The sequence below is a fragment of the Xyrauchen texanus genome, chromosome 12, assembly GCF_025860055.1.
Source record: "Xyrauchen texanus isolate HMW12.3.18 chromosome 12, RBS_HiC_50CHRs, whole genome shotgun sequence".
NCBI lineage: Eukaryota > Metazoa > Chordata > Actinopteri > Cypriniformes > Catostomidae > Xyrauchen > Xyrauchen texanus.
The window spans coordinates 38,263,292-38,289,964 of record NC_068287.1 but is presented as its reverse complement, the minus strand read 5'-3'; the positions used below and the strand labels follow the sequence as shown (position 1 = coordinate 38,289,964).

Below are 26,673 nucleotides of genomic sequence, written 5' to 3'. Positions count from 1 at the left end.
GTGCTTTGATCAACTGTAGTCTTTTTTTCCCCCCTCACTACTGTTATGGTGTTGCTCACAATTCTTCTAAAATGCACTTGGTTAGGAAAGTACATGCAAACATCTTTTTTCATATTGCTCGAAAGTTGTCCAATTATAAATGGAAACAGACCTCAAAAACATCTCTTCCTGATTAACTAAAATGCTTTTTTGTCCCCTCTTCTAGCTGGCACAGAGGAAGATCAGGGACATTTTGACACAAGTTAAGCAGCAGCAGAAAGGAGGAATGGGAGGTCAACAGGGGCCCCAACCACAGGGCATGTCTGAGATGGGGCCCCCACAGGGGCAGGCACAAGAACCCAGGAGAAAGTGAGAGGCCGGGGCCCCATAGCCAGTCAGACGGACAGACAAATGGAGGACAAACGAGCGGACTGACTGAGATAGTGACAGACAGACCCAGCGGTAGACAGGGAGAAATGAGCATCAAACTGAGAGGGAATTAAAAGAAAAAAAAACGAAAAAGTAAAAAAATGCCTGAGAAAGGACACAAGTCTAGAGAAAATGAACAAAAAATAGAGTGATTTTTAAAAAGAGAGATAACTAGAAAACAGAGACCAGATGCCAGGCCAGGTGGAGTGACTGAGGATGGCGAGGAGGTGGGTTGCCCTCTATTGAGAGCTTTTTAGATAGCAGCTTATTAGGATATCGCAGTTCCCTCAGAAGGGATGTGTGCTACACGGGACCCTCCGCCATCAACAGTCACTTCCAAAATTTTAACTGTGTTTTTTTTTTTAAAGATAGAGATATATGTATAGAAATGTTTATTCAGAGGTATTATTAATGAAATGCAGTGAGGTAGAGATGGGAGAGAGAGAGAGAGAGAGCAGGAGAAACCACCACAATTTGGTGGGCGGAGTCACCAATCAGGTGACTTCTCCATACCAATCAGGGATGAGAGGAGGGGCCAAAGTTGTTAACACTGCTCTTGCAGTCCCTCACAGTAAACTGTGGGGGTTAGAAGATGAAAAAAGATGAAAATATTAGGTTGTAAATATAATCTTCATGACTTTGTGCTGCACGTTTAACTGTCTTCAATCATGCACCTGGCTTGAGAGGATGTTTTGAGTGGGTAGTGCCATTTTTTTTTGAGGCTTCCCTTTCAAGCTGGTTGCTGATTGGCTGGCAGGGCGGGTGGTTAGAGTTCAGTGAGTGTGTGGGCTTAAGATGACCTCTGCAGTTGTATTGCAGTGGCTCAGCTTTGAGATGCGGAAACACACCCATCCCGCCTTAAACCACGCCAGCGATGATCGCTGTTGTGTTGCCTGCACCCAAACGGCATATTTTATATATATTATATATATATGATATGTGAGTTAACCTGGCCCCTCATTGCATTGGAGCAGGCAGGAAGAAAACTGATGAAATGGAGAGTGGGGCTTACCCTGATTACAGTAAATAAGGTCCAGGCCACCTTTTTGTAAAAGGTTTTTCTATTTTAGGAATGTGTGATGAACATATTTGCAATTTTCAAATAGCAACAATTGTTATCTCTAAACCTGGCCTGAACTGTTTGCTGGGGGTTTCCCTGAGATAACATGTCAAATATGTCAAAACTGTCTGAAGGCCAGCTTTGAAATTACTGGGATCCTTAAGGCAAAAGTATACTTCGGTTTTCCGTGTGTCAGTATGTCTCGCGCACAGTGCTTGTGACACAAATTTTGTCATTGACACCACACGCCATGGTCCTGGGGGAGGAGGGGCATTGCCCCCCTAGATTTTCCTTGTGCCACCCCAGAAATGTATGACACCCCTCTCCCGGTCTACCATTTTTTCACCCTAAAGATCAAAATACTCCTCCAAAAGACTGCAACTTGGTGCCGGCCCTGCAGAACACGTGGACTGTCCTTGTGCAGCCACATTTTTCTAGACACGTGCTTTTATGCTGCGTTTTCCCACCTCTTACTTGAAAACAGTGCTCAAAGTCAGACATCGTCTTTTGAAGTTGGGATAGATTGATAAATCCCGACATCAGAGAGAAGCATCATTGAACATAATTTTCAAGATGGTGGTGACCAACAAGCATAATACAGAGCTGGGTTTTGTGAAGCGTAAAAACTAAATTAACATGCATTATACAAGAACGCAAGCATTTTGTGCTTGTGACATTTTTGTTTTTGCCATAATGGCCATAAAAACACAATGTTCTTGTTCAGTCATGGCGCCACCTTGTGGAAATATATTTGAACGTAACTTGTGACCGCAAGGCATTGAGGTTGGAAGTTGAAAATGTAAACTTTGGTATTCCTAACTTCGACTTCCTCTGGAACACGGCATTAGTATTTGCGTGTCCGTATGGGCCTGTGATCAAAAGAGTATCATTTGGAAATCTAGAGCGTGAGATCGAACGGCACACAGAAAATGGAAGTATACTTTGGCTTTTCAACACAAAGGGTACAGCCCCCCATCAAACCTGCCTATTAGTTCATTGGTTAAGAACAGGTGACCGCAAAATGGTTTCTGTGCTCTCTCTCCCCTGCTTTGTTCGACATTTGCCGATGAGGTTGCCAGAATGCTGGCCTTTCTCACTGAACCTAGAACAGATTAGATAAAAAAATGAAATTAAGAAAAAAAGAAAAACCTACCTCAGGGTATTGTTACCTCAGTATTCCTAATTTCTTTTCTTTTTCTTTTTTTTCTTCTTTTTTTTTTTTTGCTTGCTGGTGTTTTATATAAAAGCTGATAGTCTTGAATATTTTATTTTTTTAAGGAAGAAATATTTTTAGTTTTTTGTCTGGTTTTTTCCCTATTATTTTCTTTTTCGGTATGAGTGTACGCATGAGTGTAATTGTGAGGTTTCTTCACCTGAGCTCAAAAGGACCCCCAGGAAAAGCAATGAATTGTTTAGGTGGTTTTACTGCCTTTGGGACAGCCTGGGATCCTTAGAGACTTGCACTTGAAATCACTGGCCAATGGGAAGTGGAACAATTCACACCATCTTTTACTGGTGCATGAATGATGTTGTCATGCCACAGATCTTTTTAGTTTGACGCATATCAGAATGAATTATGATTGTGATGTGCCATAATTTTTGCGCCTGTGGTGTGATCTTGATCATTTTGCGCTGAAGGTTTCGACTTTGACTCCATTATCAATTACATGAACAGCATTGGTTGACTAACTTGAGAGGGCTTTATAAATGGGGACACTTGCCAAATAGTTATCCACAACTTAACTGAAAAACTAAAGCAAAGTGACCTTGTCGGCCCTAAGGCACTAGTCTAACTTTATTTTGGTTTTTTTGGTTGGAGTCTTCTCATTCCCCATTGTCCTGTGCAAGTGTGCGCGAGTGTGTTTTCTAATTGAGTTTAAGTGTTAAATCTTTTGTTGGGGAAGTGGTTTGGGTGTTTAAAAAAGGCAGAAAAATATAAAAACACACTATGGCCTCGGTAATACTCATTTTGTAAAACCGACTGAGAGCTTAAAAGGTACCTTTGAAAAACAGGAGCCAAAAAAATAAAGAAAAAAATGCTCATATCTCAAATTTAACCTCACGCATAATTTTAAACAAATCGATAAAAAAATCGATTATTTTTTTGTATTTTTAGAGTAAAATGCTAATTGGATAAAGGATGAAAGGCTTAAATGTTAAAGACGGATGGACACTGCCAGACTGCATACTTTTCAGGTTCCATTCAGACATCTGTGAAGGGTTTGCCATATGTCCATATGCTTTAAAGGGAAAGTTTACCCAAAAATGAAAATTCTGTCAACATTTTACACATTCTCATGATGTTTGAAACCTCAGTGAGTTTCTTTTTCCAAGGAACACATGCAGACATTGTAATGGTGTGATCACGTTTACATCGCGAAGCGAGCGTTTCGCACTGCGTGATTACATACAAAGTCAATGCAAAGATGCAAAGCAAACATGGACACGCAAAATCGTTTAATTCGCTTAAAATTTTTCAACTCGAGCGAGAAATTCGCTTGACGGGTTGTCACGAAAGCTTATCAGCATTGAGATTGTCCGGATGTCACTGAGGTACTTGCGTAGTAGCAGAAGAAATCTGGAAAAATTAATGAAAAAATTGTTGTAGCGGTGTGTGGGCACCCGGAATTGTATGACACAGCGACATACATGTACAGAGACCGGAAGAAAAAAGCCATTGCTTGGAGGAAAGTGAGCGAGGAAGTTGGACTACCTGGTACGTTCTGAAAATATACTTGTCCACTTGATTCCAGCTATTGGTTGTACTTTACAATGAACCAAGTCATAGAAGCCACTCCTCCTGTCCTTTTCCGGAAGAGAAGGGGGAATACTCTTGGGTTCGCGTTACTTGCATAAACGCGAGTTTAAACACAAATTTATAATTGTAATTCTTTGCGTTGTATGTGAATGCACTATAGTGCCCACACACCTCTACAACAATTTTTTCATCCTTTTTTCCAGATTTCTTCTGCTACTATGTCAGTACATCAGTGACATCCGGACAATCTCAATGCTGATAGGCTTTTGCGACAACGCGTCATGCAAATTCCTTGTTCAAAAATGTCAATTTCCGTGAACAAGCGAATGAAGCGATTTGGTGTGTTTCAGACGTCGCGGCGCGAATATGCGTCTATTCGCATCTTTGCATTGACTTTGTTTGTACTCGCGCCACACGAAACTCTCGCTCTCGCAAAACCCGGAAGAGAATTCGCCATGACAAACATTTGAGGTGAATCAAAAGCTCATTTGCATGTGAAAATCACAAGCTGCAACTTTGCGGCTAGTTTAGATTTTTTTGTAAGGGGGAGTTTTTGAGTAAAAAAAATAAGCTCTGTAGAAAACATTACTTGACGATACGTGGATGTTTTGTTCTACAACATACATTTCATCCAGTCATACCTCAAACATGCATTTTGAAGGCTTATTGAATGACATACTTTTTTCATAAAACACACAGTGGTTTCAAAATTCACGTTTGAGGTATGACTTCAGTTTATGTTTAGAACAAAACATCCATGTATCATCAAGTAATGTTTACCACATACCTTATTTTACACACAAATTTAAAAACCCCATAGGAAAATCTGGAGAGAACCCATGGCGAATTCTTTTCCGGCTTAGCCTACAAACCGCTTTTAATGAGGGTGATTTAAATATGACTGCGTTTTCATTTTTGGCTGACTTATCCCATTAAAAGGTCATGGTCTTTGTTTTTTAAGCTTCCCTTTTTCACACTAGATTGCAGTCTTCAGTTTTCTGCTTGAGGATCACACTTGTCAAGACTCGTCAGTTGTCTCTAGAGAGACACAATACATACTAATCTTCAGGCGGGAAAGAAGCGTCTTGTTCAGTTACAGCCCATAGATTTCTGTCAGACACCAAGACACACTCATACACTTTTTGCTCTGTTCAGACTGCAGCAGTCATTTTGTTTTTACTTTTAACTTTTACTTTTTTTTTAGACAGCAAGCTTTATTTGGATATGACATCTGGTTGCGAACTGTTTCGTCAATAAAAGACAAAAAATATGTGAGAATTATTAACATAAACAGCAGATCTACAAGAACTAACATAATTGTGACAAAAATGGAAAAAGTAGAAATGTAATTTTTTTCTTTTTTTTCTGTATTCAATTTTTTCTGTATTCTTAAGGTGAAAGGTATAATAAGCAATGAGATGGACGGTTTTAATGAGGAGGTAGACATTCTTTCAATGCTAGTTTTTAAAGAGATCATAATGGATTTGCTTCAATTTTCCTTCTGTTCATTTCGCATTTAGATGAATTTTGAATACCACATTCATCCCAATCCTTTTTCTTCCATGTCGTTCCTTCCTCCATTTTACCATTCATCCCTATTACACCACTCGCTACCTTCATCTGCTCATTTTGTATTTTTGTTTTCCTTATATTTCATTATTTTATGAATCAAAAGAGCCATTTGCATTGGCAAGAGACGTTTTGTTTCAGTAGTAGAACACCCTCTCTCACGCTGGCCTTGTTTGTGACCATTTTATCAGTTCAGTTGAGTCGTTTGATGTTTTATTTCTTTTTTTTTTCCTTGCTCAGATTGTTTCCGTTTATTTAGTGTTGGATTATAGCTAGGTTTCTCCTTCACGATGCACGCACACACACACACACACACACGCACATTTCACACTGCTACTAGTTATATAGTACATACTAACAAATAATTCATCCTTCAAGTAATACCTGTGCCAAACTGGGGTTCTCATTTGGGTTCTCATATTTTTCTTTCCTGTTTTGTGCTCCAGGAAAAGGAACTAAGATTTGTACACAGTCAGGAGCAGATGCAGTGCTTATGTAGATTGGCTGGTACACTGGTTCTCTGAGTACTGCGAGTTTGGCCTCCTGTTTGGCACTTGGCTTCTTATGTTTTTCAAGGTCCTCCACACTCATTGTCTGTGGCAAGGGCTTGAACAAACAGTAGAACAGTTACGTTGACATACTTAAGCTTCAAAAAGAGACAGTATGTTGTTTACTTATGCAATTCTGTGTGTGACAAGTCAAATGAATGGCTGTCGTTTGTCACACGGACTGTTAACGGTCCACTTGGAAACCCATAAGGAGGACGTGATCGCCCCATCCGTTGCATTGCAGTGCATAGATTTACACGTAGACGGCAGATTGAACCTCGACTTAGTCGGTGTGATCATCGATTTCGACGTTGCATGCCACTGTTGTATCTCACCGTGCTAGTTTCTGGCATCTCCTTAAAGAAAAAACATTTGGGTGCTACAAAGACGACTCAAACCTCATATAACTAGGAACGCTACCTCAAGACTTAGCCATAAGATTGTTTTATCAACCAGACGAAAGCGAAAGTGCATGTTACATTACTTTTGACTTAATTTATTTTGATCTCTTCTTTAGATGTTTGGTTAGAATTTTAATACTCCAGCCTAGAGTTGGGACTCTAATTTACAGTGGCGGCTGAACTTTTGGGTAGGGATGGGGGGGCTGGACAGTGTGGTGTGACGGTTTGCACAGTGCAAGGAGAAGGAAAGGTTTTTGTTTTTTTAAGGTTTCTAAGTCCACAATTAAGCTAAAATTCTCCCCATGTGATGAAGTGTCTTACCCAAACCCTAAATAAGAACCTCTTTCCAGGTAGCTAACTATTACGATACAAATGGCACAAACTTAACTAACTGTCGGCATCAGATTTTGTCGATACCTCAGTAGACGAAACACAAAATTGTGCCTGTTCTGCTGTCCTCTGTGTCTTTTCCCACCTCAATGGCACCACACTACCTCCACGCCTTGCAGCCTTGACCTACCATTACTTGGACATACCCAACGTACAATCCCCCCCATGGAAGCTGCCCTTTTCTCGCTAATCTCAAAACCAGTTTCACTATTTCTTTTTCGATAGCTGTGGATAGGATGATTGAAACTAGATTTAAATTGGCAATAAAATGGCACGTTCTGCCTAGAGCTTCTACTAACATTCTGTCCTCCATTTGTAGGCCCCTTTTATGATTTATACCCTGAATCAAAGGGCACCACACCTGTAACCTTGTATTAATAATTGTTTTGTTTTGTTGATCTACCTCTTAGAAGAAAATAAACAGACAGGATGATCATAAAACTAAAAAAAAAAAAAAAAAAGAGGACACAAATGTAAATTTTTTTAACTAAATATATCAATGATAATAAAAGACTTATAAGCAACTGGGTAGCAGCATCTCCATATACCGTAGTGAATAGAAAACTTTTACTTCCAAAGATGATTTTGTTTTTGTTTTCAGTTGTTTTGAAATTTGATCTTGAAGAATTTGGAAATTGAATAAATGGAATCTGGCAGGAGAAATAATAATAAAAAGAGTCAATTTCACTAGTCAAACCCCCCACCCCCCATTATTTTATTAAACTGACTTTCATTTTTAACCTACAAATTCTTCTTTTTATTTCATTTATATTTCTGATGGCTTTTTAAAATGACATAGGATTGTATCTCTTATGTTTGCAATAGAAATCGCTCTCTTTCTCTGTGAACCGTGACATAATATCAGTAATATCTTTTCAGACCACACAGAGCAGCATGATGTTAAAATCATTTTCGTTTTTATTGTTTCATTTCACCTGTAATGATATGACAGGAGAGTAAAGGTCTGTTTAATTGAATAGGGCACATTTTTGGAGGATGAGCGAGAGAAAGAAAGGAGACTACCTTTTATCAGACTACCTTATCCCTTAGCATAGATATGAATGTGACAATAAAAGATGAGTAAACCGGTGTCCTCTGTTGTGTCTGGGTTGTATCTGTGTGTTTGTCTCCACTTGGACCTATCTACCTTTTATCTTATATAAATCATATAATTTGAGATGCTGTAAAGATGACATTTTCACCCAATAAACACCTTAAATTACAACATAACACTTCAATTAGAGGAAATATAAAATCAAGGTTAGATGTTCAAGTTTGAAATGTACTGTTAATTCTGATGTTGGCAGAAAACTGGGAAATGAGATGAAAAAATTTATCTCATAAATTTTTATGAGGGGGGGGCTGACCAGTACTATATTATCTTAAGATCGTTTGGCATCTTAATTAATATTAGAAAACCTAAAATATATGCTACTCTTAACCATAATAACAAAACAAAAGTTTTATAACTGCATATGAGCTTTGGTCCATGAATCAGTGAAGTGAGACTGTATTTTGCCTTTCCCCTGCATGCTTCAACATGGAAGGTTTAATAAATTATAAATAAAGTGTAAATAGGTATGTGTAGAAAAAGTATGCATCAAAATTATCTGGAATAAATAACGAATGAATCATTTAACAAACTGTATTTATTTATTTATTTGCTTGCATACTGCTATAGCTTATTTAGAGGAATTCATTTGTTGAAGCATGTCATTGTTTTTCTTTCTCATCATTGATTCCCATTGATTGACATGGTGTATGTCTTTCTTTCCTCTGCTGAACACAAAGATTTTTAGAAAATATCTCTGCTCTGTTGGTCCTTTAAATGCAAGTGAATGGTGACTAGAAATCTGAAGGTCCAAAAAGCTTTTGACTTTCACATCTGAAAGTCACATGTGGCATTTAGTTTCACTTTCACGTCTGAAAGTGGAGATTTATAGTAAAAAAAAAAAAAGGACTTAAATATTGATCTGTTTCTCACCCACACCTATCATATTACTTCTGAAGACATGGATTTAACCACTGGCATCTATCACTGTAAAAAAAAATATCAGTAATTTTAACAGTAAAATACTGTAAAAATGCTACAGAAATAAAATGTTAATTGATTAACAAATATTATCGGTAAAACATACAGTAAAATGTTTTAATATATTTTAAAAGTCAATACAGTGGTTTTTACAATAAAATGATGTAAAAATAAAATGATTTAAATGTAAAAAGTACAATTTTCCTGTATAATTAATTGTAAAAAGAACAAGAGAGTAGGCCTACATGTACTTTTTTACAGTAAATTATTGTTAAAATTACAGTAAAAAACAGTAATCGGGCGTCCCCACAATTCCCTGCATGACCCATTACATTTCATTATATTTTATGGGAATAGTTGTTTCATCATATTTTTTATATCAGTTACACTGGCGTGTTCTGTGTTATCCATCCATCCATCGTCAACCGCTTATCCTGTGTACAGGGTCGCGGGGGGCTGGAGCCTATCCCAGCTAACATTGGGCGAAAGGCGGGGGACACCCTGGACAGGTCGCCAGTCCATCGCAGGGGTGTTCTGTGTTATATTTGATGTAATTTAGATAATGTTTCCTGCATTATTTAAATCTCACATGTGTTACCATGATGGTGTTCGGTGTTTGTGTGAGTGACACTGAGCACTGTCTATATGTTTATTGGTCATTGCTCCTGGATTAGCCACTGATTAACTTCATGTCAACATGTGCCCTTCTATAGTTACTACAGTGATTAACAAATACTTCATAAAGTAAAAAACAGTCCTCCTTTTGAGATACAATGTTCCACATTGATTAAGTTATTGTATTTTTTAAGCCCAGAAATAATTGTGTTCTCATTCTAATGCATGATGCACAATTTTCTGAAGTTTGTGACTGGTGAAATGTTCTGCTGAAATATTGCTCTGCAAACGTAGATACTTTTCAATCTTTATAAAGGCTGAGCATAATTATACATTGTTTTATCATCTCTACTTTCCTGGTAATTAATTATACCAATTAACACTCTCTACATCAGGGGCCAGTATTATTAAAAAATTAACACTATTTAAAAATATATGTTTTATTCTATTACATTCATACATTCAGCTACTCAAGTTATTCATCCAAAAGTAATGAGTGGTTTTCTCGTTTCCTTGTTATTGTTGTTTGATTAATAACCTTTATATGACTTGGCCTACTAGATGGTGATCCCGCATTAGTGCTCAAACATTAGCCGCCTGTCAATCAAACAGCGCGCCGTGAGAGACGTCAGGAAATAAAAAGCCAATTTTTTATATTTCGTCTAGATCAATCAACCAGTGATGCTCTTGCTATCGTGATTGATGTAATGAACACCCCTGTTCTAGATGTAGATCATAGGCTAAATCAAGGGCGAGTCTAGCCCCTTTTTAGGGGTGCTTCAGCACCCCTAAGAAGGAGCTCAGCACCCCTAAAACTTGGAGTAAGAAATGCTGTTATTCTAAAATTTGTGTTCGTCTTTGACAAGGTTAAATAATGTCCAAAACATACTCCGTAGTTTGTGGTTTAAAATGTATGTGTTAAGGATGAAAATGAAAACACCCCCGCTTAGCAAATGGTATCATCCTCTTCTCTTCTTCTACTTCTCCTCTGTACCTGCACCGCTCAGCACGACCGTCATCCAGCGCGAAACACACGCAGAGGGAGAACCACTGATCTATATAGCAGTGGGGAGAACCCGTTATGTAGTGTTGTGAATCAACTAAGTTGCTCCAAAGCTGTGTCTCACACTTCTTTCCTTTTACCGATTTGTTCCGATTCCGAAACCATATCGGTGAGTACTAGAGTCAGTATCCTGAATCACCATGGCACACCTATAATAAGTGTTTATTTTCGGACTATTTTAGTCCAGCGGGTCGCCGCCGCTGTGGAGTAGCACAGGACCTGAGTGACTCGTCCATAGTCATAAACGGAGAGAAATAGCGCCGGTTACAATGTTCTTCCGCAAGACGCATGCAGTTCTGTTTATTAACTGCTAGAGCGTGAAACAAAAACAGCAGCGCGACAAAGAAACTGCGTACCTGTGTAGTGCGTACGTGTGTCTTTGTTGGTAAAGTTTATCGTTAATTTGATACTCATTTTAACAATCGGGAGTCATGTAAACATGACATCACGTGCGTCTTTTCTGGTCATTCGTCATGGAAACATGAAGCCCTGGCGTTTGGACCAGAGTGAAGCAAACATATCACTGTATACCACCAGTATGTGTGAAAACACTCACTGTGGCTTTTTAAATGAATTGTTATTCATTCCTAGATTTATATCTGTTATTTTTCAATTGTGGCTGACTATCAAACTAGACAATAAAAGAAAGTTTAATGTTTTTCTTTTGCTGTATTTATTCATTCCTCACACACAGAGGATTTAACCTGAACCAGGCTTAACTCCTAGCATTACTCTCTCTGTGTGTGTGTGTGTGTGTGTGTGTGTGTGTGTGTGTGGCCTGCCAGTGAGCAATGGACATACAACAGTTCTTTAAAAGAAAAAAGACAGATTCAGGTGAGAGACTAGGGACAGTCCATAATTACCTCTGTCTTGTTTTTTGTTCTTCTGAAAAGTGTTAAGCTAAAGTAACAGATAATGCAAACCAGCTATCTGTTGTTGTATCAAATTACTTATCTAGGCAATGGTCCCCTGCTTTTATTTATTTTTTATTTATTTCAAACCCTCAATGGAGAATACAGCTTCTCTTGTGAAAGGAATTTGTGATTTAAAAAAGTTTCTAAGCCCAATAATAATGATAATAAAGACATTTAAAATGCTACGCCTCTGTGTGCCTTTTGATCATATCCTTAGAATCTGTAAATGGTCTCCATAACATTTTTGTGACATGACAAACTGACCTCAACTCTCCTGACTACAATATATTTGTGTATGATTGTCAGTGCCAAGTCAGGGAGATGGAGAAGGAGAAAGGGAAAGGGAGAGCATGCAGGAAGAACCAGGTGAGGAAACAACAACAATAAATTGACATGTAGTGAATAGTGGCAAGCAAAACAGTAACTACTCATACTCCTATACTAACTTATTGGCATTAAGTAGCCTATATTACATTTACTTTTTGTAACATTATTTTACACCACATTTTTTCATAATAAAGGAGGAGGAAAACAACAGGGAGAGTCCATAAGGGATGAGAGGGAATTGACTAGTGAAAGAAATGAAGAGACAGAGGGAGTGCAACATAGAGACCACCAAGCCAAAGCAGCAGAGACAGAAGAGAGCTGTTCAGACTTAGGGGATAAGGACACTGGTCCTAAAGAGTTAAAGCTGTCTCAATACCCTCATACTCAGTTTGGCACACAAAAAAGAGCCTTTCAAGAACCATTTTTTGTAAATAATTTACAGAAGATGAATTACATTTTGTTGTCCAAGTACCTGTTACTTTGTTCAGTGACAATAAAGTTGAATCTAATCTAACCAATCTGATGACTGTTGATACAAAAGGAGGCACATGGAGTCAGGAAAAGCAGCTGAGTGAAGAAGGTTTTGTGTTTGTTACAGGGGGGCTGTCTGTGTGAACTCTCACAATTAAGCTGGTGCTCTGAAAAGGTCTAAAAAAAGAAACAAAATCTGGATTTTGGAGTTAGTTGAACCAATGTTAAAATGATAAAGTTATTTTTCAATAGACAAATTTTTTTGTGTGAAAGAGGGTGGGTGGTGGCAGTGGGGCTCATTGGGTGCTCAGCACCCCTAAAGCTCTGACCCTAGAATGCCGTTCAAGTTTTTTATGTGTGATTTGATGGGAGTCACGAGACTCTCCCTAGGCAATCATGTTGATAGATAAAAAGAAAATCAGGACAGGAAAGTATTGCAGTAAAAGTACAGTTATAGCACTTCAAATATAAGTAAAATTCTTGGTAAAAAGTAGTTAATTACTTAAGATTTGTAGATGTAGTATCAATGATGTTTGATTGCTCTGACTGATACCTAATCAAAAAATGTTAAAGTCCTGAAACACTTGGAATTTGCAGAGAACACTAAAACCCTCTTTCTTCATCCACTTTTTTTTGTCTGTCAGACAGCAGACATTAGTTACAGTGACTCAGAGGAATATGCAGTACAGGCGTCAGTCAGTCCCTCTCAGCTGTGCCTTGATCTATTGCCTCATGCTGATGAAAAATCACTTGAACCTCTGCGTGTTTCCATCACCATGACAAAGAGTGACCTCTTCCATCTTCATGTACTGCGTCCCAGTGTACATTTATTTATAGTGGTTCTAAGTGATTTTGAGAGTAAAGACATTGCTGGATTTTAATGAGGATGATGCAAAGAAGGAAATGATAAAACAACAGCTGCACATACCATGAACAACTTACTCGGCATGGACAGTGACCATAGATAACTCTCTTTCATGCACACATTTACATATTTTTTTGGGCTGTGAATTGATTAAATAGTTTTTACTAATCACACTGTTTTCTGTGATTTAATCACGATTAATTATAGTACATTAAACTATAATCATAAAAATATTACTTCTTTTGCTAAAGTTAATTATAAACTTTTATACAGGTATAAATCTTTGATAGAAGTATATGTTTACATGCAATAAAATCAGTGGACATGCTGCAATTGAAGTTGAGAAAAATGTTCTGGTGTTTTCCAGTGGACTTTGGGCAGATTCAATTTATATGTGCACTCAGCGGCCAATTTATTAGGTGCACCTATTCATCTACTTATTCATGCAATTATCTAATCACCAGTGTGGCAGCAGTGTAATGTATAAAAACATTCAGATATGGGTCAGGAGCTTCAGTTAATGTTCACATCAACCATCAGAATGGGAAACATTTTTTGATTTCAGTGGTTTTGACCGTGGCATGATTGTTGGCGCCAGACAGGCTGGTTTGAGTATTTCTGTAACTGCTGATCTCCTGGGATTGTCTCTAGAGTGCATAGAGAATGGTGCAAAAACAACCAGTGAGTGACAGTTATGTGAATGAAAATGGCTTGTTGATGTGAGAGGTCAACGGAGAATGGCCAGACTGGTTTGAGCCGACAGAAAGGCTGCAGTAACTCAGATAACCCCTCTGTTTAATTGTAGTGAGCAGAATAGCATCTCAAAATGCACAACATGTCGAAACTTGAGGCAGATGGGTTACAACAGCAGAAGACCACGTTGGGTTCCATGTCTGTCAGCCAAGAACAGAAAACTGGCTGCAGTCGGCATACCATTTGTGTACCTCAGCAGAAATTTGTCAGACCAGGAGATGTTTCTCCAATAGTCTCCTGTCCAGTTTTGGTGAGCCTGTGCCCACTGCAGCCTCAATTTCCTGTTCTAAGCTGGTACCCAGAGGGGTCCTCTGCGGCTGTAGCCCATCTGACTCCATGTTTGATGTGTTGTATGTTCAGAAATTCTTTTCTGCACAGAACTGTTGTAATGCATGTTTATTTGTTACTTTCACCTTCTGATCAGCTTGGACTAGTTTTGCCATTCTCCATAAAGTGGCCGGTGAGTGCAAATTGAACAAATTGATTGCTGTGTTTAAAATATTAAAACTATTATTGTCTCTGGCTGTCGTTCAGTCTTTATCGCACACATGCTGGGTCTCTCTCGCACAATCTCGCTTTTGACACTGGTTCAGATGATTGTAAGTGAGCTTTTTCGAGCAATGCGAAGAGATATGGCAGCTTACCCTTATCTCTACCACACCTTACTCACCGCTTATGGGTGACGTATCCTTTCTCCATACTATAAATCCACTCCTGTGTTTATTATGTCTAGGACAAGCGTTGCACGTAATGAGTAAGCTATTTTGATTTCTGTCACTGATTTTGTCTGGATGGAAGGATGTGTAAGTGTGTAAACTTTTCTTATTATATCTGTCACCTCTATAAATTTTTCTGTTTGGCTTCAGTCTGTCGCTCTGTCCCTTTTATTCTCTCACCTGCAGGTGTTTCGGGGAACCGCAGGCCTTGTTGAGGAGGCTGTGGATGGCCTTCTAAGACAAATGAGCACCGCCCTGGTGGAGGTAATGGAGTGGTACATTAGTCAAGGAGAGATGCTTTCTGAGATTCAGACCCTGCATCCAGGTAGATGTTCTTAACATAAAGGCAACCTATAACTCATAATATATATTACTGTATATTTATCACGTAACATTATTTATTTTCCTATTATTTGTAACCGCTAAATATCATGTAGGGACACAAAGTAGGAATTTCAGTAGGCCCTTTACCACTGCAGGAACTAAAGCCACACAAACTAGTACTTTTCGTGGTTTTTGCACAGGAGGAACTACTGTTCCTCTTAGCCGTTTAGAGGGACTTTATTGGGACTATTTAGCTCCTATTCCATGGTAGGAGCCCCAACTCTGTGGGGCTATTTGCCCCATGGTGAGAATACAGATTGATTTTGGTCTTGCGGCTTGAGGTCTGAGGCTATTGGCCCGAGGCTATTGGCCCCGTCTGATTAGCTGATAGCCATGGCTTGCACCAATAGTGGAAACACGGCTAATGATGTGCTTATGTCTGAACGGGAGCAAATCCATGCAGCTATAATTTAACTTCAAGTGAACAGCCTTTCTGAAAGAGTGGATGGCGTTAGACAAGCAAAGAGTGGGATTCATCCTTATGGTTTTAAAATAAAATGTTTAAGAAGCCCATATGAATGTTGGTGTTCAGGTGTCCACAAACATTTGGCCATATAGTGTATGATGGAATGTGCACCCTGTCTCTTGAATCACTGGTTTTTGGTTTGAAATGGAGAAATGTTTTTCCCTTAGATTTGCAATTGACTGGTGTCCAGCTGAAAGGCTTTTGATCTTTCTGAGGACTGCAACCACAGTGTGTCACTTCAGGGTTGGAGAGGGTTATCCATCACAAGGCCAAGCTACTCTTTTGTCTGTACGAAAAGATGGCAATCTGCTTGATATTACCAATATGCAAATTAGCATATTTTTTCCCCTTACAAATCCTAAGAATTTTATACAAGAGGTTTTCAGGAAAAGTGAGGTGTTTGTTTGAGATGAAGTCAGACTAGTTATTAACCATTTACAGTAGCTGATGCTTTTTAATCCAGTGTATGTATTTGTCTTCTGCAATGGTGATTGTCCCTTAGTTCAGATCATCCAGGGATCAAAGTAGATCACCCATAGTTTTAGTTTTTACCATTCCAGAGTGTTACATGTTTGAATGCCAAATACATTTATTCATTTATAAATCACTGTTTACATCCCCTGTGAAACATCCTGTCCTGACAGAGTGGCTTGAATTTCTGCCCACCAATTCCAACATCTGATGTCACAAAAGTCACTCTAGAGTCTGAGAGGAAAATCAGGAGTGTTGAGGTTTTTGTCATGACCTTGATTGTACAGTAGTATAGGTTGATTTATGAATGAATGATTGTGTTGTGTGACAATTTAATTGATCTCTAAACTGAGAGATAATTTAAGACTTTATCTTAAAAAAAATGGAGTATCATTACTATTTTTGGTATTATTAGTTGCATTAAATAACCTGACCTAAACTGCCCCAAAGGTCTAGGCAAATTAGCATTTCATAATTTACATTTAAGGCTAATTAAATTGTTCACCCAACCATGAACATTCTGTCATCATTTACTCCCATTTGACTTTTTGTCTGTGGAATACAAATTGCTTGACAAAAAACGTTTGCCACAATATGCTTTCATTTATGGAAAAAAGATACAATGAAAGTGAATGGTGACTGAGCCTAACATTCTTCCTAACATCTCATCCACTGAAGAATATATATATATATATATATATATATATATATATATATATATATATATATATATATATATATAGGAGCTTTTTGGTATCTTTTAAAAGTGCATATAACTGAAAACACGGCAAGTCTATCCCTCACAGCCTTGTTGTCATGCGCATCAAAAATCAAAGATGGCGCTACTGTGAATAAGGACTGTATGTGAAGAGCTATGCGATGTTAATTCAGTGATTGCAGGAAGATCAGTATTCATTTGTCTTTTCAAAACAAAAAGGGGTATCTAAGTAAATAAGTTATCTAAAATCTGCTTTGCACACGCCTCCTATACTTTTACCGTCAACTCTCTATTTTTTCCACACTAGAGGGCAGCAGTTAGTTATTCCTGCAAGAAGCGTCACATGCATTTTGTTACATCTGTTGTAATATGACATAACGTGTTAGGTAACAATTGAAACTACACTTTTGGAGCATCGGGCTAGTTCCTATGCAGTACTAGATATTAATCCTCCTTTTTTTACAACACAGCAGTACAAAAGAAGAAGAATTTTCCACCCCTGACATATTGTTTACATACTCGGCACTTGACTACAATTTCTGTATCACGTATCCGCACCGGCAGTTTGCTCCTATTGGCCAAAAGAGACGTGAGGTTTGGTCTGTACTTGGCCAATGGGGAGCTGTAAAGCGCTGATTATGCGGGCACAATGACCCAGTTCTATGTCCATGTGTAAAGAGCTCTCCACATAGTCTCCCTGTCTTATTCTGATCTCTGCAATGACGAGGAGGCTGGACTATTTGCATGGCATGCTTTGATAATTGTCGTCATAGATCAGATTTAATGTCCAGCTTGGGGAAAGGATAGGCAAATGATGGCTTTTGAGTGTTCCAAAAACACCTTGGTAAATTCAATGCTTACTATGCCTCAGTTTATCCTGATAAAAATAGGTTTTATGTTTACACAAAGCCTTAAATGGCTTGTGAAAAATATGTCACCATTTTATTGCATTGCAGACTGAACTTGTCAGTGTCTTTATTTTAGTACTTTTCACATTGCTCAGCATATGCCAATTTATTGATTGTTAATGACTACTCAAGACAGTGTAATGGGTTGATTTCTAATGAAACATCAATGCCATATCAATGGATAATTTATTATTATCTTTATTTTTTTTGGCATTTGCTCATAGTTTTCTGCTTATTCATTTTAGTTTGTACAACCCCAAGTCTGAAAAGAGACAGTATGTAAATTGCTAATAAAGACAAAAAGGATTGATTTGTAAATTATATTCACACTTTGCTATATCCAAAGCACGACAACTAAACATTATATGATGTTTACCTTGTTAATTTAAAAAAAATATATATATTATGAACAGTAATTTCAAATCGGATGATTGCAACACGATCCCAAAAAATTGGGACAGGGTCGATTTTAGACTAATAACAATTTGACAATTTAAAATATCAAGGCAATGTGAAACAGATGTTAAACAGGTGAGTATGCTGTATATTCTGTATATATGAATGTAGATGTACTGTATATTTATGTGCTTAAATACAGTATACACATATGTATATAAATATATACCGTATATACATTTATGCATTTGAAATGTGTGTGTGTATGTATATATATATATATGCACCATAATTTCCTTTCTTAGTAGCCATATAGTACACGTGAGCTCCCACTAGAGGACACAGCCTTGACTGAGGACAGATAGCACATTTCACCTGGTACCTACTTTAAATTGCTAAATAACTTTTTCAGTGTATACTTTTTTTCATTCCATTCATGTTTTAATACATTTTTACTGCTTTTTCAATAGATTTTGGCAGTTCATAGATAAACCAAGGATTTATTCAAGACAAACACAAAACTGAAAAAAGTTAAATGCATTTGTTTTTTAACTATCTACATAAAAAAGACAACCCACTCCAATTTTGAAAAATGCCTTTATGAAGACATCTGAAATACATGGTACAATGTTGTACTATTATAATATGCATACACTCAACTTTAATATTTATGCCCGTATATATATATATATAATTGCATTGAGCATGTGAACTTTACAAAATATATATATATATTATACATTTTAAAACATTTATAGTATATTTCTATATCATATTTACACTGAATTTTCAAAGAGATGTGAATATGTCCAGAGGATAATACCCCATATATCTTGTCAATTATGGTTAAACTGATCATTTAATCTCTTGAGTGTGTGTGTGTGTGTGGCAGGAACCCAGGCCTGACTGGGTCTGAAGAGACACTATTATTTTGCAGCTAGTGTCTTTAGTCTCTTCTCTGGAAGTGGCCTGGAGATCCTTTAAAAGAGGCATTTTGCACATGTTCCCTATGGCTTTCTGAGGGTCCCATATTTATTTACAGTTGGAATCTGAGTTTTTCTCTGCTATTGAGGAATTGTGCCTTCGAGTTGTTCTTCTTTTTGAATTAACTTAATCTTGCCACCCATTTCAAGTCTGATTAAAAGTGGAACAAAAACCCTTTTAATTGCTCTGACCGTGAAGGCTATTAAGTGGCCATTCAAAGCCTTTTACACTTTGATCTAAAGTGTCCCTTCAAATGTGTCAATAATTGCTTTGAAGTACCAGAGGCATCAGTTTGCTTTCTGATGGGCTCTCTTGGAAAGGGTACCAGTGTTGGTATCCTTTCTGTCTTTCAGGCCAAACAGTGGTGCTTCTCATGGCAGCAGTCTTTGAGCTCACGCATCAATGCGGAAGGAAAGCAACTTCTCAGAGTGCATGTTATTCAGTGTGCGCAGGTCGGGAAGTTTGAGCAGCAGCTTTGTGAATCGGGAAGCATCTCCAGGGGCGCTCTTGCTGATGAGGGATCGAAGGGCCCGGATTAGACTTTCCTGAAGCATCTCCACTGAATTCACATTTTCAATACCAGAGCGGTCTGGATAGAACAAAGAAAGAAGGAATTACAAAATGGATCAAACTAAGGATAAAACAAGTCACTGAGAAAGTGAGAAAGTCACACAAAGTCAACGACGCTTATATGTTACTGACCTGCAGATACAAGCACCACTGCAGTGAAGAGTCCCAGCTCTTCTGGGGAGAGCTCTAATGCGTTAAGTTTTTCACTGAAGTCGAACATGGTACCCAGCAGATCACCCATGCCCATGCTTTTCAGGGCCTCAAGGCTGTAGGTGGTGCCAGAGATGAACGTTACAGTCTTCTCTTTCACGTTAAACAGAGAGCAGAAGCGCACCATGAGGACCTATAGGAAATATTAAAAGATAAAAAATGGTTATTCCATCAATCATGTACAATATAGTGAGGTTGGAGATTAAAGGGATAGTATGCTAAAACAATGATAATTCTGTCATAATTTACTTAACCCACACTGCTTTCTCTTTTCCATGGAACACAAAAGACAATATTAGGCTCAGGGTCCATTCACTTTCATCGTAGTGAAAAGTTGCAATGAATATAAATGGTAAATGAGGCTAACATCCTGCTTAACATCTCCTTTTGTGTTCCACAGAAAGAAAGTCTTAAGGTTTGAAACAACACAAGATTTTTATTTTTTTAAATAGGTAGGGAAACTTTCACTCAATGTACCTCAAATGTGCCGGCCTTCAACAACGTGACCTGGTCATTCTGAGATAATGTGCTGAACCCTGGGATGTGTTTGGCAAACTCCACCACCTCTCGCACTGCTGGTGTGAAGCTCAGAGAGAAGTCTTCCCAAATGTCCTGGGGTGTTTTGTTGGGGTCTGAGAACGGATGCATGTTCATTGGACAAGCCTGGGGAAAAAAAGCATCAGAAATAGTTGAGTTTGCTTCCTCAAGATCACTTCCAAGAAATGTGTTTTTTTACTTGGGTTTCTAGCCCATCATGAAATTCTGAGCTTTATCAAAGTCTGTAGATATCTATATATCTTCTTACCAACAAAATCTCCTTGCGTTTTTTCCATGGGCAGTTTTGACCCTGGGAGCTGCTGTTTATCTCCTGACCATGGTGGGCCCCGTAGATATTACTGTTTGGAGGATGCTGCCCATTGTTATTGTGAAGCATTCCTTGCTGATGCTGTCCAGGTGTTGGGGAGGACTGAAAATATTGGCTATTGTCTTGTGGTGCCTCAAAGTTATTATGATGATGAGCAACATTATTATCATGGTGGTAGATGGTGTTATGGCCATTGAGGTGGTAGCCAGCCATGCAGCGATTGCTGCTTCGATTGTCCAGCTCAGTATTGTGAGGCATCAGTGCTGGACCTAGTTTATCATGGGCATAGGTGAAGGTCTCACGGTGTGCCCTGGTTATGGCAGCGATGGTGGTGTCTACACCTGGGCTGGTGCACATAGGTGGAGTAGAGGAAAGGGTTGAAGGACTCTGAGCCGGTTGCACTGATGGTGAGGCTGGGGAAGGAGATGGTGCTACAGGCACTGCAGGGGGCTGGTGTTGGGGCCCCACTGTAAGACCTGGCCACAGAGATGAAGAAGAGGAGGAAATGGATGGAGAAGCTGAGGAAGTACAGGGGGTATTGGATGTGATGCTCGCCATCTGGAATTCATTCTGCAGCTGGTTGTTCACCATATTGTTCATGGCGTTCTGCATCTCGGCCAGCATGCGCTGCTTCTCACGTTTTGGGATACGGCCAAAACGAACAGCTGGGGATAAAGAAAGGACAAAAAAATCATTATATCTCAATTTCCATGTCAATATTATGTTTGAAACTTTTTCATTAACCTTTCTATTATTTCTTCATGCTTGGTTGAAAAGATGCTCACCATCACGGGACATGCCCACAGACAGACACTTCTTGAAACGGCACTGTTGGCACCGGTTCCGGTTGATCCTCATAATAGTACAAGTTTCATTTTTCAGGCACTTTTTGTACTGGATGTTCTGCTGGATGCTGCGTCGAAAGAAACCCTGTGGACAATGGTGACCATTTTAAAATGATGTCCTTTGATCAAGATTTTTTTTTTATGCTGAATGTACTCATAAAAAATATATAAATAGGTGCTTAACCACCATCGGGCTGAATGGTTCTAGCTGTGGTTTCTTTTTACACTGTGGTGCTGCAAAATCAGGATTGGGATGAACTGACTGAGCAAGTGACCAATCTTGAGTCGCACACCAGAACGGTTCTCTGTCCTGATTGCGGTTAGCAAACCATGCAGTGAATTCCGGTCCCGTTTAGGACAGTACCAAATCATGCCTAATTGGAAATGCTACCGGAACCATTACTCGCCATGCTCAGAACAGTTCTACCCAATGGTGGAAAAGTGCTTTTTGTTTCCATCCATGTAACATGTCAAATATTTTAGTGGTCGAAAAAGTGCAATTATCTTAATCACTGCATGTTGTAATTTTGCCCCACTTTGACTACTTAAAAATGTAAGGCATCAATTAAACCTAAATTTTCAATATTAGTGTATAGAATTTTTTTACAGTGCACATGTAAGAAGATGCAACTATCTTACCTTGCAGCCCTCACAGGCATGGACACCATAATGAAATCCGGATGCCACATCCCCACACACCTTGCACAACAACACCATTCCATTGAGTTCTGAATGGAGATAAAGACATTCATTGTAGTCATTACTGAGGCAATTTTGCAATACAGATCAGGCTATTCAAGTGCACTACAGATGTATGTACTTACTAGTAAGGGTGGCAACTGATTTGCTGGGTGAACTGCGTGTACTTCCACCATCATCACGACCTCTTGGGGATCCACCAGAACATGACGAGTTTCCGTCCTCTCCTGATCCTGAACTTGAGCTGCTGCTACTGCTGCTGGTATACATGCGTGAGGAATCATGGCATCCATTGGGGGAAGGTGGAAAGCCGAAGCAGGGTTGTGTAAGGGACTGCAGACTGCTGTTGGAATTTTCACTGTACATGGAAATGGGGCTGGTGCGGTTGGGAGAGCCCCCACATGATCCGATGTATGATATTACCCCACCTAGTGATGGTAAAGAAAAGCACAGTGTAAATAGGTTAAGATTAAACAAACCATTAAGAAACTTTATATAACAGATACTAGATTCTTTCCACTCTGCTGCACTGGGGGAACACTTGAAAAGCAAAGGGAGGCCCATTGAGAGGGGGGTGAGGTATTTTGATCCTCCCTAAAACAGTCTGTGGGTACATCCTCATTAAATGTTCCCATAAATACTCTCAGTTGAACAAGGACATTCAGTCAAACAGATGGCACCCTGGCAACAGACAAGCTGTGGAAACTAGGGAATGTGTCTGGGTGGAAAACAGGGCTACTTTCTAGGAACTGTTACTGCTTTATTGTAAAATGGAGAGAGTTACAGCGCCCACACCATTTGTCCTGAGTGTGTCCCTCAAAGGGCTCTAGTTCTTAGGTTTAGAGATTCACTATACTGTGGTAAGCCATGTGATCAAGCAACATCTGCCTCGTGTTATTTATGTGAGCTCACGGTGTGTAAAATACTCAACTCTAATAATGTGATGGTAGCATATGTACAGGCATGTGCCATTTACAACTGTTTGTTTTAATTGGAGCTTGTTTATTAGTGTCTGTTTGCTCAAATCTGATAAGATCAGTCAACTTTGCTCTTGAGGAACTACACAGCATGCTAGAGTTTACAATTTGTCATTGAATGCTGCATGTATACTGTACCCTAATGTCCTATACTTTGTGCTGCCTTTGGTCCCTTATAGTATCCTTTGCTCTCATTTTATCATAATAGAAGCCACATCTTAAGCAGATTTGTGATTATTTTGTTTTTTAAACTGATACCATCTTACATGTTATACAAGTGAGATCTCATGCTATTGTTGTTCATTAATTATATAATTCTTTTTTTATTTTTTTATTCACTATGCCTACAGATTATATCGGCTAACTATGGTACACTAACACAAAAGGTCAAATAGACACTGTGTCAAATAGAGCCCAAACAGGGAAACTTTGCCTTCCCCTGTTCTGCCTCAAATGCTCCTTAACAGCCTATTTCGCATTACATGTATCAAACCTGTCATGTTCTACTCTTTCAAAATGCACTTGGGATCCTAAACAGGTTCTTGGAAAATGGCATTAACTGCATCAAACTGTGAGTTCTCTTCCTCCTTCCCATGGATTTCACTGATTGTTTTTTTTTCTTTTCTTAGACTTTCCCTGGGTCAATAAATAAACATTCCATCAAAAGGAAGTACATGTGTAAGCACAACAGGCAGGTGAGCTTTTCAAGCTTATCATTGGGGAAGCACATGGACAGCCTTTCAACGAGACTCGTTGCTTTAGCCCCGCCTTATTTCAAAACACGCCCTATGTGTGTGACTGTGTGTGTGTGTGTGTGTGTTAATAATAGGAATACAAATGTATTTTATTTCATTAACTGTCGCTGTTGACGGTTGCCAAATAATTAACATAGAACACTAATGTGTGGTCATAAAATCGGCATTTTTAGAACGGCTTCGAATCTCGGCGCGCTGAACTTTTATAATAAAACAACTCAATAATTAACATCTTTTTACAATTAACATTCTGAAATGAAGGCTGACACTTATTTTCTCGTATTTCAAATATTTAATTTTGCCACCATATTCGTTTCCCTGCGTGTTTGATTAACAATAAATTCAAGAGATAATCTATAAAAAGCTGGGGTGGGGGTAGTTTGTGACGCTTTATTCGCGTAACATTAAACTATCAGTTTCATGTCCCACATTTGAAGCGAACACGGTGAACACGTGATGTTCAGCCTCGACTCTCAACATTCGGTCCAATGGCAGCGCGCACATGGCTCGGCCTGATGCGTCACACACGGGTTCGCGCTGGGAGGGCAGACACGGAACGAGGCGGAATTATGTAATGAGCGCCTCTGCTTGCTTACCATTGGATGTAGGCGGAGAGTAGAGAATGAAAACAAAAAGCACATGGCTAGACTCGGCGGTCCATGTGAATCGAGCGAGGATCTAAGACGGCGCGCCTGCATCACAGGGATGTCCGTACACCTGACTTTTCAGTTATGACCTAGTTCCTCGAAATGTATGGGAAAGGTGTGTCTGAACCCGTGATGTCCGTGTCATCATTCGGTGTTCTGACAATTTGTGCTACCAGCAATAAAAACAGTAATGTGTAAAGTTAAAACATGGGTAGCACATATCGGGAGGCACGGGAGAACCTGTCGGTATGTAGGCTACTACAACAGCATAAAATGTGTTAACCTAGATAGCACATCTTGTCAGGCAGATAATAGGATACCTATCAGGATGTGCTACCAGCATGATGTGGCTGGAATAAGCCCTATCCCTACCACAATCTCTAAAACTGTACGAATATAGCGTTGGTAGCACATTCTGATGGGTAGCATATATTTTAAGGAGACCGGCATCTAGATTCGTCCTGTATAACTATTCTCACGGGATATGATATATGAAATAACTAGCCAAATAATTAATTGGCGTTCTTCCTCTACTTTGTCGCAATTCATCGTACAATCACACATATATGCAGTTATAACGTATTTAGCCTACTTAAGTAGCCTATTTATTTATTTAAAGTAGGTTTTTACATAAAATTAACAAACGATGAGACAATTCGACATGACTCTAAATGTCATCCCACAAATGCACACGTTTTATTTTGTGATGTTTAAAAGGATACGTAAGCACATATGTCCTATTTGACTACATCAGCTGATTTCAAATAAACTATGTGGATCTGTTTATTCAACACTCAGTAGCACATAATGCAAGAAATGCATTAACAATCAGATAGACAAGGCTGTTCTAAAATTATCCAGAGTGTCTTACCTGTGTTGTTCGTGTCTACTGCAGTCGTCATATTGATTCCCAGTAAAGTCATGCAGATATTGGTAAGAGAATCTCTCTAATGCAACGCCTTGAGAAGATGCTTTCTCTCTACAGACGCACTGCTGTTTTTCTTGGAGATCGGTTATTTAGTATAAAGTCATAACTGGCAAATAACGACCCTCCTAAAATAGCAAAAAGTAGGTGTGCATCTGATAGATGCGGAAAAAAATGTATGAAAAGTTACGCGTTATGTATCAATTGTGGTTCAATCAATGAAAAAGTATCATACGCCAGCGCCTGTCCTCTCGCTCGGCCAAACTGTGTCGATCTGACCTGCTCTGTCAAGTCGGCCCGGTTTTGCTTAGGCTGCCTCCCTCGTTCCAAGGAGCATGCCTGGATGAGATGAGCGCATGCGCACCGGCTCAGCCGCCGCTGCACGAGGCTCGAAATGTGTCCATGTGACCCCGGAGAGAGCCTCGTGGCCCAGTGACACAGTTTCTCTCGAACACATTTTCAGAAAGAAGAAAAACGCGCACGTGGCCGCCTCAGTACTTGGTAATACTTTACATAGAAAAGTTTGAGATTGCCTGATTACAAGATTATGTGTTTGTATGACTGTTTTTTGTGCTTTTGTACGGAAGCGTATTGCATTCACTTGAGAAAAAAAAATCTACTCTGTTTTTCTGAATTAACGACTTAATTATCTCAGAATTACGAGATAATTTTTCATGGAAAAAAAAGTTTTTGCTCTGTTTTTCTGAATTAACGACTTAATTATCTCAGAAATACGAGATAATTTTTCATGGAAAAAAAAGTTTTTGCTCTGTTTTTCTGAATTAACGACTTAATTATCTCAGAATTACGAGATAATTTTTCATAAAAAAAAAAATATTGAGATCCCTCAAAATCCTGCCAGGAGCTCTATTTTAGCTGGATTGCATGGAAGTAAACATGTCCCGCCTTTCAAGTTTAATCCGGTTTTATTTTACTTTGGGTCTGAGACAATTTATAGAGATA

General features: G+C 38.9%; 2 protein-coding genes across 2 annotated transcripts in view; one reads left to right on the top strand and one right to left on the bottom strand.

The window, feature by feature from the left end:
- Positions 1–352, top strand: part of LOC127653235 (insulin-like growth factor 2 mRNA-binding protein 1) — a 48,169-nt gene extending 47,817 nt beyond the window's left edge. Inside the window, exon 15 of the mRNA XM_052139846.1 lies at positions 206–352. Within this exon, the coding sequence (XP_051995806.1) occupies positions 206–352 (147 nt within the window). The remainder of the gene's footprint in view (positions 1–205) is intronic.
- An 18,485-nt stretch (positions 353–18,837) lies between these two features.
- On the bottom strand, positions 18,838–25,983 carry LOC127652790 (nuclear receptor subfamily 1 group D member 1-like). The gene is made up of 8 exons (XM_052139165.1): positions 25,657–25,983; positions 22,532–22,834; positions 22,347–22,435; positions 21,648–21,792; positions 20,803–21,527; positions 20,475–20,660; positions 19,920–20,130; positions 18,838–19,806 (listed from the first exon to the last, which is right to left on the bottom strand). Exons 1-8 carry the CDS (start codon positions 25,706–25,708, stop codon positions 19,610–19,612), a joined length of 1,908 nt encoding a protein of 635 aa, XP_051995125.1. The 5' UTR covers positions 25,709–25,983; the 3' UTR covers positions 18,838–19,609.
- Positions 25,984–26,673: the final 690 nt, after the last annotated feature.

Excerpts from the sequence above, each read along its gene's own strand:
- LOC127652790 (XM_052139165.1), bottom strand. The coding sequence starts at position 25,708 with ATGACTTTACTGGGAATCAATATGACGACTGCAGTAGACACGAACAAC. Across the intron at positions 21,793-22,346 it reads ATGCCTGTGAGGGCTGCAAG|GGTTTCTTTCGACGCAGCAT; the intron begins GTAAGATAGTTG and ends CATTGTCCACAG. Across the intron at positions 21,528-21,647 it reads TGTGGGCATGTCCCGTGATG|CTGTTCGTTTTGGCCGTATC; the intron begins GTGAGCATCTTT and ends CTTTATCCCCAG.